Below are 12,807 nucleotides of genomic sequence, written 5' to 3' on the forward strand. Positions count from 1 at the left end.
GCTTGAATTTTGTGTGTATGTTTGTGTTTGTTTGTGTGTCTATCGACCTGCCAGCGCATATATATACAAAGATGATGAGACTTACCACACAAAAGCGCTGGCAGGTCGATACACACACAAACAAACACAAACATACACACAAAATTCTAGCTTTCGCAACCAACGGTTGCTTCGTCAGGAAAGAGGGAAGGAGAGGGAAAGACGAAAGGATGTGGGTTTTAAGGGAGAGGGTAAGGAGTCATTCCAATCCCGGGAGCGGAAAGACTTACCTTAGTGGGAAAAAAGGACGGGTATACACTCGCACACACACACACATATCCATCCGCACATACACAGACACAAGCAGACATTTGTCTGCTTGTGCATTATATTGCTGTTTTACTACTTCCGAGAACTGCTGCCATTGATCTTCCTGCTTCCACAAAGTGCTATGTGACTTGAAAACATATTACAGGTATGATCAGTTCCCACACATTTGCTGTTCCGGTGTGCTTCTGGATCGCAAAAGTTTATCATAAAATGGGAGATGGTTGACTACTGAGAAAATTTTGTTGCTGCTTGAAAAATCTGGATCCGAAATTGATGATGTTGGTTTTGAGACTGATGACAGTATTTCTGAAACAGATGACAATCTGCTTTTCTTCTCCATCTTATAAGCAGGAGCAACACAAAGAAGTTGAAAAATTGTACAACTCCGGAGGGACTGCAGCAATCACTGTGGCACAACTGGGGTGCATTAATGACAGAAATGAGAATAGCGTGGAATGGTGCGTAGAAACAGACAAATGAATATGAAAGATGCACCAATACTTTAATTAGTTCAAATGAAAAACTGTGGAAGGTGATGAGTTGGACTGGCAGTTTTCAGTAAATTGTGAACCAATGGCGCAACAGCATGGAAAGAATACAAATTAGATGAATGGTGAGACAGACTCTTAGAACTCCACCGTGATGGCTACATTGTGCATTCTATAGAAGGTAATTTTATTTCAACATGGAATTTTATTTATTTAGCACTGTTAATTCAAACAGTATATTTCACAGTCACTGCTGACACAAAATTTAAAACACAGTTACCATCTGATAAAGTCATTAATATGAATAATTGTACCTCAAGTTCTTCAGTGACAGGAAAGGAAAGAAGGGAGGTTAGGATTTAACATCACTCTTATGTCAAAATTAGTGTAGATGGGCACTAGGCTACACTAGCCAAGGAGGGAAGGGAGTATTGCCCATGACCTTGTTCAAATAATGTTCTGGCACTTGCCTGTAAGTGATTTAGTGACACAGTAAAACTTTATATGGGTGGTCAACTAGGGATTTGTTCATCTTCTAGAGCAGGTAAATTTCAATAGTCATTCAGCACATATGTGGAATACCTGATTATATTGTTATATCAATGAATTGTTGCTGAATGCCATCAAGATGGCAGAAACTCTTTCTCTCACACTACTAGCAGGAAAACAAAAGCTTCATTTTTACAAGAAATCTCACCCTTGCGTTCTTCTTCTTGTTCCAGTGGCACAAGTATTCCATCATCATCATCACGGTAACCGTAGTAATCAGCATCAATATCTTTCATTAATTCTGCTCTTGTCTTTCGAGGAGGAGGTGGAGGTTCCTGTTCAAATAATTCTCGAACACCTAAGGGCACACAAACATTATTATGCAGACTGTGTGAATGCTGAAGGTCAGCACATAAAATTGAGTCAAAAAGAAATTTAATGCAGTGACAGACCTCCTGTCCCCATTAAAAATTGTATACTTTGTAATATACTCAAAAAGTTTTTAGACTAACAACAAAATAAAGAATAGGGCTTAAAGCTCTGTTGATGAAAAGGTCATTGTAAATGGATCAGAAGTTTAGAATGAGGAAAGATTAGGAGGAAATTAACCATGTACTTTTCAAAGTACCCTGAACAGTGAAAGGTACTGCAAAGCAAAGAAAAAGAAAAGAAATTCTCAAAAGGAACATAATATAAATTGAGGACAAAATGACAGTTTTAAATAATAAAAAGAATATGCAGAACTAAATAAAATAACACTTAGATAACTTTTTACCATAGAAAATCACCAAAACAGTTGTACGTTTTGAGAAGTTATTTTATTTGGACAACTAGTCCCGCCATCTCTGTAATGCCATCTTCAATAATGCATTACTGAGATGCTGAAAGTGCTTGTCTAAATAAAATAACTTCTAAATCATATGGCTGTTTCGGCAATTTTTCTTTGTAAATATCTGACCAGCCACAATGGACCAACAGAGACTTAAATAATTTAGTTAATTATCTGGATGTTCTGTGGATCATAATTTTGACATCTCACTAGATATCAAATGAGACAGTTTTACAACCAAATCAGGAATTGGAAAAAGGAGTTCACTAAAAGTTTTTCTGAAATCGAGTTGCTGGTAGTATGGCACTCTGCAACACAAGATGTATCATTCTGTAGAAAAACGAGGCAGATCCAGTACTTATACGAGAGGTATTTGTCCTGCGTAGTTTGAAAAAGGTTACATGTCCTTTACAGAATATGGAACTGCCACCTTCATAAAATAATACACTTGTACCAGAATATCACCTGTCTTTCGATAGTGTTTCTAGAAGCGTAACAAGGAACAGAACAGAAATATCAGCTTCAACATTGCCTCATTTTCATCCATTGGTAAAACTCAGTAAACCAGGAACAGTCGTAACAAGAGAATTCATTGATGGACTGTGTAAACATGCGTCTGCACTACATTTGCCAGCAGTCCAAAATACTCTACTATCTATGCCACCAAGGTATCCACAAGGATGTGTACTGATTAATGCAAAGAAGCTTGAAGATGTCAGGTAAGTAATGAAATATATTCCCCATTAAGTGTCTGATTTTTATGTTGCTGTTTTGGAATGAACAAGAACCTCGGAGTACACTGGGTAAAATATTGCAGTGTATATTGTAACTATGGTATTTAAATATACTGTATCATATAAACTTACATTCTGAAAGTGCCCAAATGTTGTTTAGTACACAAATAGTGTAATACATTATTATTTGTCTTATTCATTGGAAAAAGGTGCTAGGTCCACCAAACAACTTGAAGAAAATATGTCACTTTTACTAGAACACATTTATTTTACTAATTATGCTATATAAAATATTATGTTTAAATGGTACCCCAGCTTTTTAAAATATAAATGGTATAATAAATCCTTACTGTGTCTTATTCAATGGAAGAAAGGGATGGGGTAAGTCCACCAAACAAACTGCAAGAAACATGACATTCTTTACATATGTTTTTGGATGGGGTCCACCTTTAACAAAACACAATTTTGTTTTTTAGCCCAAACATGTTTCACCGCAGTTGCAGCATCAGTGTTTTTATTTTATTTTATGGCTCTTTACCCAATGGTGTGGTTTTCCTGATGTACTATGTTTTTACAGTGTCCGTTTTCTTTTACAGTTTGTCATGTTTTCTTTTTTCCTCAGAGGAGTTGTTAAGGAGATATAATTTTAATTTCCGTTTGAAGTTAGTTTTATTATCCATTTTTTAGAACTCGGCATGTGGTAAAGATTTTCATGGCTGAATGTCTCATTCCATCTCTCATTCCTTTCTGCACCACAGAAAGGCTGAGTGGTGGGTAGAGTAAATAATTTCTCCTTCTAGTGTTATAGTTATGATAGAGCATATATGATAAAAGAAACAACTGCAAACAATAAGGAGATGAAAACAAAAACAAAACTGAAATTTATGGTGGGTAGACAAAACAATATTTTGTCAGTTAAGATGGATATTTTGATGAACTGTACAATCATTTTAAGATTTTTATAAATGTTTGGACAAGTAAATGAGATGAGTCTCAGAAGCAATAATATTCCACATGTAATATCAGATAACAGCTTAAACATAAAAGCTACAAACATTCAGCTTCATCTCTGTACTGTATAAAAATAAACTAAAATGATGAATAACAATGACACTGGAAAAACAGACACTGAAACAAGCTGGCTTTAGAAGTGGATACAGCACACTGGACCATTTGCGAGCTGTGCAAAAAATTACAGAACATGTCACTAAGTATGAGATACCACTTTGCCAAAGATTCACAGATTTCGATAAAGATTTTGGATCATTTTCATCAAAATATATACTACCAGCCCTTGAGAAATAAGGCCTACTAGTTTTCTGATGTAATATGTACATCAGTGCTGCAGCCTCCATTAATTTCCAACTTAGAATTAAAAGAGAATTGTAGAAAGAAGATTACAGTGGCAAGCCATGGATATCCTATTCAAGTAAGCTTTTTATTCAAGTAAAAAACAAAAAAAGATAGCTACTATTTTCTAGGACAAAATACACACGCTTTTGTTTGATTTTATGGAACACGAGTCAACAATTATTGTCAAACATTGACTGTCGAAAACCACCCAGGATAGTCCACCCCATCACAATGCATGTCCTCACACTATTACCTGTACCAAGGATAACAGTCACCATTTCTGCTGGGAAATTCTGACTGGCAATCCTACTCTCCAGACCATATATCCAGCAACTATTATCTCTTCTTGCATTTGAAACAATGGCTTGGTGAACAATAGTTTGAAGATGATGATCGCTGTTGTCAACTAGTCGCATTCCTAAGTGCAGAACTTCTATGCAGAGTGGTTGAACGAGCTAGATGAACATTAGTAATTACTAAAAAAGAGAGGGAAAACAGATAAGAGAACAGATGAGAGTGATACACATATTTATTATATGGAATCCAAAATTTTTGGGACTGGTGCTGCCACCTGGAAAGTAGGAGTAGTAGATCTTTGCACTGCTAGGTGGCAAGAGTTGCATATCTGATGAGTCAGTGTGCTGAGTCGCATTCAGCTGGGAGGGCATGCTGCATGTTCACAGTGATTTCTGTAATACTCTGTGTTTCGTGTGTGGCGATTTTACGATGGATCCGTGAACAGAGCAGCATGTGTGTATCAAATTCTGTGCGATTCTCGTCAAAAGTGCTACAGAGAAACTTGCAATGATTCAACGAGTGTTTGGGGGACAGAGCATGAGTCATACACATGTGTTTGAGTGGTGTGCTCAGTTCAGGGCCAGCCGTACAGACATCGAAGATGATACTCACACTGGAAGGCCCGTTAGCCGCCCAACGCCAGACATTTTTGCCAAACTTCAATAACTGGTTCATGCGGATCGATGTCTCATCATTCAAGACCTTGCGGATAAGGTGGGTATTGGTTATGGGACATGTCAACGAATGCTGACTGATGAATTGGGCATGCATCGTGTCGCCACAAAATTTGTGCCAAGGATCTTGACTGGCGATCAGAAGGCACAGCGTGTTGGAGTGTGCACGGACCTTCATCTGACCACATCTGATGGTCATACCTTCTTGTTACGGGTTATCACCGACGATGTGAGCTAGATTTACGGTTATGACCCAGAGACAAAGCAACAATCGTCCTATGATTATCGTTTTCTTTGATACCAAGGGAATTGTGCACAAAGAATTCGTCCCACCCAACCAAACAGTGAATTCCATGTACTACTATGACCTTTTGCGATGGCTCCGTGAAAATGTGCGGCAACGACGGCGCGAATTTGGCGTCAAGGGAACTGGCTGCTGCATCATGACAATATGCCGTCTCAAGTCCTTGCACACCAGGACCTGGCAAAAAACAACATGGCGGTTGTACCCCACCCACCGTACTCGCCAGATCTGTCACCTTGCGACTTCGCACTATTCCCAAAACTGAAACTCAAGTTGGGAAATACTTCGAGGGTGATGGTGGCCATTAGTCCAAAGGTAAGGTTTTCAATAGATGGCAGCAGCAGTCCAGAAAATTTCGGATAGCACCTCGTCTAAAAATGGAATGGAGGTATATGGGACATGTAGCTACCAGATGAATGGATAACAGATGGCTGAATGATGTTCTTTATTCCCCTTCAAGAGATAAGAAAATACCAAGATAGTGATCTAATGTAAGATGGGTTGATGACATTACAAAATATGATGGGACAGTGTGGCTCATAGCTTCAGTCAGTAATATTTGGGAAAGTCTTGAGGAGACCACTGTCCAAGGGTGGATATCAAATGGATGATTTATTCCTATTGAAATAGTAGTTTAGAAGTATTTCCATGGTGAAACAACATATACTGAAACAACAAAGGCCAAGGGAAACATAATAGTCAAATACCATGTTGTTGCTGTTGTGGACTTCAGTCCGGAGACTGGCTTGATGCAGCTCTCCATGCTACTCTATCCTGTGCAAGCTTCTTCATCTCCCAGTACCTACTGCAACCTCAATCCTTCTGAATCTGCTTAGTGTATCCATTTCTTGGTCTCCCTCTACAATTTTTACCCTCCACACTGCCCTCCAATGCTAAATTGGTGATCCCTAGATGCCTCAGAACATGTCCTACCAACCGATCCCTTCTTCTAGGTATATACCACAGCACTACAAAATATAGCTAGCTATAAAAAAATTGGAAGCAGTGACAGTCCAATTAATAACAGTTAATTTCACAGGATATTTTGCAAGAGGAATATAATGGGGTAAAGCACGCAGTTATAGCAGTACTGGCACAGATCTCAATACAACTTCACAGAGATGCGATTCCTGCATCACAGGGACAGTTCGCTATTTAGAAAAAAATAAGATTGAAGCTGTGAAACTCATCTACACCTATATACGTAGTCCACACGATGCCGTGTTGTGCACGGCGGAGTGTACCTTGTACACTACTTGACATTTCCTTTCCTGTTCTACTCACTAATAGAGTAAGGTAGAAACAACCATCTACATGTCTCAGTACACGTTCTAATTTCTGTTTTCTTACTGCCATGGTCCTTACATAAAATGTACATTGGCAGTAATAGAATCATTCTGCAATCAACTTCAAATTTTCAATGAGTTTCATGAAAAAGAACATCTTCCCTCCAGGGATTACCGTTTAAGCTCGTAAAGCATCTGTGTAATACTCATATGTTGATTGAACCTACTGGTAACAAAGAGTTCTGAAACTCCCTGAGATCTCCATGTAAAATGTAATTCCTTGAGAATTTCAAGTTTTCCAGATGAATTGCCACCCTGTTTGGGGGCCTCCTTTTATCCAACCTGGTGGGGATACCAACTTTCAAGCAGTACTCAAGAATGAGTCGCACTGGTGTTCTGTATGCACTCACTCTCACAGATGAGCCACACTTCACTAAAATTCTCCCAATAAACTGAAGTCAACCATGTGCTTTCCCTGCTACCACCCTCATCAGCTTGTTCAATTTCATATTGCTTTGCAACGTTATGCCTAGATATTAACTGATGTGACTGTCAGGAAGCACACTACTGATGCTGTATTTGAACATTATTGGATTGTTTTTCCTACCCATTTGTTTTAACTTACATTTTTCCACATTTAGAGGAGCTGCCATTCATCATACAACTTGAAATTTTGACCACCTCATCTTTTACCCTCCTACAGTCACTCAATGAGGACACCTTCCCACACACCACATCATCATCCGTAAACGGCCGCAACCCTGTCTGTGGTGCTACCCCACCTTCCTGGGGCACTCCTTACAATATCCTTGTCTCTGGTGAACACTTACCATCGAGGACAATGTATTGGCTTCAATTAATTTAGATGTCTTTGAGCCACTGACATAACTGGGAGCCTACTCATATGACTGTACCTTGGTTAACAATCTGCAATGGGACACCACGTCAAATGCTCCTGAAAATCCAGTACAAATCATGAGAAGCAAAAATATTTAATGTAGTTTTAACAGAAGTGATAAATATTCCTACAGCAGCTGTGTTGTACAACAGGGTCCAACTGAATGAGGAATTGCAGTTACTAAGACACTGACCTCATATTCAGGAAGATACACTCCTGGAAATGGAAAAAAGAACACATTGACACCGGTGTTTCAGACCCACCATACTTGCTCCGGACACTGCGAGAGGGCTGTACAAGCAATGATCACACGCACGGCACAGCGGACACACCAGGAACCGCGGTGTTGGCCGTCGAATGGCGCTAGCTGCGCAGCATTTGTGCACCGCCGCCGTCAGTGTCAGCCAGTTTGCCGTGGCATACGGAGCTCCATCGCAGTCTTTAACACTGGTAGCATGCCGGGACAGCGTGGACGTGAACCGTATGTGCAGTTGACGGACTTTGAGCGAGGGCGTATAGTGGGCATGCGGGAGGCCGGGTGGACGTACCGCCGAATTGCTCAACACGTGGGGCGTGAGGTCTCCACAGTACATCGATGTTGTCGCCAGTGGTCGGCGGAAGGTGCACGTGCCTGTCGACCTGGGACCGGACCGCAGCGACGCACGGATGCACGCCAAGACCGTAGGATCCTACGCAGTGCCGTAGGGGACCGCACCGCCACTTCCCAGCAAATTAGGGACACTGTTGCTCCTGGGGTATCGGCGAGGACCATTCGCAACCGTCTCCATGAAGCTGGGCTACGGTCCCGCACACCGTTAGGCCGTCTTCCGCTCACGCCCCAACATCGTGCAGCCCGCCTCCAGTGGTGTCGCGACAGGCGTGAATGGAGGGACGAATGGAGACGTGTCGTCTTCAGCGATGAGAGTCCCTTCTGCCTTGGTGCCAATGATGGTCGTATGCGTGTTTGGCGCCGTGCAGGTGAGTGCCACAATCAGGACTGCATACGACCGAGGCACACAGGGCCAACACCCGGCATCATGGTGTGGGGAGCGATCTCCTACACTGGCCGTACACCACTGGTGATCGTCGAGGGGACACTGAATAGTGCACGATACATCCAAACCGTCATCGAACCCATCGTTCTACCATTCCTAGACCAGCAAGGGAACTTGCTGTTCCAACAGGACAATGCATGTCCGCATGTATCCCGTGCCACCCAACGTGCTCTAGAAGGTGTAAGTCAACTACCCTGGCCAGCAAGATCTCCGGATCTGTCCCCCATTGAGCATGTTTGGGACTGGATGAAGCGTCGTCTCACGCGGTCTGCACGTCCAGCACGAACGCTGGTCCAACTGAGGCGCCAGGTGGAAATGGCATGGCAAGCCGTTCCACAGGACTACATCCAGCATCTCTACGATCGTCTCCATGGGAGAATAGCAGCCTGCATTGCTGCGAAAGGTGGATATACACTGTACTAGTGCCGACATTGTGCATGCTCTGTTGCCTGTGTCTATGTGCCTGTGGTTCTGTCAGTGTGATCATGTGATGTATCTAACCCCAGGAATGTGTCAATAAAGTTTCCCCTTCCTGGGACAATGAATTCACGGTGTTCTTATTTCAATTTCCAGGAGTGTAGTTGGCTCTGTTCAGCCAAGACGATTTAGACTTTACACAGTTTTCCTAAATAATTTCAGATATTCTATGTGCATGTATACTGTGAGATATTTATTATCACTGTACTATGATGACAATTCCTATATCATTGTGACAATCCACAGATGAATGAATAAATCAGATCAATCAATTTGCTGACACAGTTACTTATTCCAAGTAAAGGAAATTGTTGTGTGTTCCTATGCTGCACATATCAGATTAGTGGTTGCTTTTCCTCAAGGAATTTTCATTACTTTTATACATAGCTGATTTCACTCTCTTCCTTCTCATACCCTTTTACCTTTGCTATTGTCTTTTGTCACTTACCCACAACTCATCGTGCATTCTTTATTCCTTAATATGTCTATACTTTCTTCTACTCTACAGTACCTGCCTTCAAAACATACACCAGCCACCCTAGTCGTACAATCTGAATCCTCATTGTTGTAATGGGCCATTGTGCTAATGAATGTCACATTACAACTCCCTGCTCATGCGGTGACAGCCACTTTTTGAACATCTGCATCTACATACACACTCTCTGCGCCACTGTATAACGTGTGGTACAGGGCAGCCTGTACCACTACTAGACATTTTCTTACCTGGTCCACTTGCAAATAAGGCGACAGAAAAATGACTATCTACATGCCTCTGTTGAAGCCCTAATCTCCAAGGTCCTTATGCAAAACATATGATGGCGGTAGTAGAATTGTTCTGCAGTGAGCTTCAAATGCTGATTCTCTAAATTTTCACAATAGTGTTCCTCAAACAGAATGTTGCCTTCCCTCCACGACTGCCGATTTGAGGTCCCAAAACATCTCTGTAAAACTTGTGTGTTGATTGAACTTACTGGTAACAAGTCTAGTACCATGTCTCTGGGTTGATTTGGTGCCTCCCTTCAATCAACCCTAGAGAGAATGCCAAACACTCGAGCAATACTCAACAATCAGTCACACTAGTGTCTTATACACAGTCCCCTTTACAAATGAACCAAACTTTCCCAATATTGTCTCAATAAACCTAGGAATTACAATTAGGAGCAACTTAAATTGGAAAGACCACGTAGATAATATTGTGGGGAAGGCGAAACACTTAGAAGATGCGAATTACCCACTAAAGAGACAGCCTACATTACACTTGTGCATCCTCTGCTGGAATATTTCTGTGCAGCATGGGTCCTTACCAGATAGGATTTACGGAGGACATGAAAAAAGTGCAAAAAAGGGCAGCTCGTTTCGTGTTATCACACAATAGGGGTGAGAGTGTCACTGAGATGATACCGCCAGTTGGGGTGACAGTCACTGAAACAAAGGCGGTTTTCTTTGCAGCGAGGTCTATTTACAAAATTTCAATCACCAACTTTCTCTTCCGAATGCGTAAATATTTTGTTGACACCCACCTACGTAGGGAGAAATGATCATCATAATAAAATAAGAGAAATCAGAGCTTGAATGGAAAGATTTAGGTGTTCCTTTTTCCCATGCACCACCCGAGAGTGGAATAGTAGATGAACCCTCTGCCAGGCTCTTGAGTGTGAATTGCAGAGTAACCATGTAGATGTAAATGTAGAAGTTGACCACTTGCCTTCCCTAGTACAATTCTTACACGCTCATTCCATTTCATATTGCTTTGCTCTGTAATGCCTAGATATTTAATTGACATGACTCAGTCAAGCAGCACACTACTAATGCTGTATTCAAACATTATGGGTTTGTTTTCCCTATTCACTGCCATTAACTTACATTTTTCTACATTTATAACAAAGCTGCCATTCATCACAAGACCTAGATTTTTGTCTGAGTCATCTTGTATCCTACTACAGTCATTCAACTGTAACACCTTCCCATACACCACAGCATCATTAGCAACCAGCTGCAGATTGCACTTAAAAAATCCTCGAGCCACTCACATATATGAGAACCTATTCTGTATTCTCTTACCTTCATTAAAAATCTGTATTGTGGCATCACATCAAATGCATTTTGGAACTCTATAATGGAATTTATCTGTTGCAATTCATTCATTGTTCGCAGGATATCATGTGGGAAAAGGGCAAGCTGAGTTTAGCACGAGTGATGCTTTTCCATCAAAGAAATTTATTATATTTGAACTGAGCTTATGTTCAAGAATTCTGCACAGACCAATATTAAGCAGATTGGTCTGTAATTTTGTGGGTCCCTTCTTCTATTAATCTTATATACAGGAGTCATCTGTGCTGTTTTCTAGTCACTCATGACTTTGTGCTGGGTGAAAGATTGGTGATAAATGCAAGCTAAGTAAGGGGCTAATGCTGTAGGGCACACCTTGTAAAACTGAATTGGAATTCTATCTGTCAGAAACCGGGTGACTTATTTTCTTTCAACTCTTTCAGTTGTTTCTCCATGCCAGGGATGGTTTATTACTATGTCCTCCATACAGGTGTCTATGCAATGGTCAAACGACAGTATGTTTGTACGATTCCTTAAATGCAAAATTTAAAACTTCACCTTTTCTTTTTCTATCCTCTGCCGCCACACCAGACTGGATAGAAGCCTTAGACCCACTTAGCAATTTTACATAGGACCACAATTTTCTCGACTACTTGGCAAGATCTTTTGCTAAGGTATGACAGTGGTGGTTGTATGCTATGCACATGGGTCTTTTTACAGCTGCATGAATTTCAACTGACACTTGCCTGTCATCATTTGTGGGCCTGGTTTGAAATGAGAGTACAACAGTGTTTGCTTCCTCAGTATTTTCTGAATTTTGTTGTTAAACCAAGGTATTTTTTTTTTCCTGCCCTTAATCCACTTAGTCAGCCAAAATTTACTATCTGCTTAAACTCTGTCCATAATTCCTTTCTGTCTGTCATACTGGTACTCAATGATGTCAATTCATCCTCTTAAGCATGATGCTAAGAACTGCTTATTTGCTCTTTCTAGCAAATACTTTCCTGGCCTTCTTGACTGATTTATTAACTTTACTAACCATATAGGTGCTATGATGACATCATGATTACTAATCCCTGTCACAAAACTGAAGCCATCGGTCAGGTCATGTCTGTAGCTAAAATATCTAAAATATAATGAAGTGACAAAAGTCACAGCATAGCAATACACATATACACAGTTTGCGGTAGTATCCCGTACACAAGGTATAAAAGGGAAGTGCATTGCTGAAGTTGTCACTGGTATTCGGGCGATTCATGTGAAAAATTTCCAGCTTGATTATGACCGCATGAAGGGAATTACGAGACTCTGAATGCGGAGTGGACTCTGAATGCGGAGTGGTAGTTGGAGCTACATGCATGGGGCATTCCATTTCAGAAATCGTCATGGAATTCAATATCTCTAGATCCCTAGAGTTAGGAGTGTGCCAAGAATACCAAATTTCAGGCATTACCTCTCACCAAGGACAATGCGGCTGATGGCCTTCACTTAACGACCGAGAGCAGTGTTGTTTGGGCATAGTTGTTGGTGCTAACATACAAGCAACACTGCATGAAATAACAGCA

General features: G+C 40.9%; 1 protein-coding gene across 2 annotated transcripts in view; it reads right to left on the reverse strand.

Moving 5' to 3' along the window:
* The window catches only part of LOC126418451 (pre-mRNA-splicing factor ISY1 homolog), a 70,350-nt gene that overhangs the window by 14,443 nt on the left and 43,100 nt on the right, over window positions 1-12,807 (reverse strand). For both annotated transcript variants that reach the window (XR_007575848.1, XM_050085215.1), the window contains exon 5: window positions 1,495-1,644. Coding sequence is in view for 1 of the 2 variants with exons in the window: in XM_050085215.1 (XP_049941172.1) it covers window positions 1,495-1,644 (150 nt within the window). In the remaining variant the exon portion in view is untranslated. The remainder of the gene's footprint in view (window positions 1-1,494; window positions 1,645-12,807) is intronic.

This window comes from Schistocerca serialis, chromosome 9 (assembly GCF_023864345.2).
Source record: "Schistocerca serialis cubense isolate TAMUIC-IGC-003099 chromosome 9, iqSchSeri2.2, whole genome shotgun sequence".
Lineage (NCBI taxonomy): Eukaryota > Metazoa > Arthropoda > Insecta > Orthoptera > Acrididae > Schistocerca > Schistocerca serialis.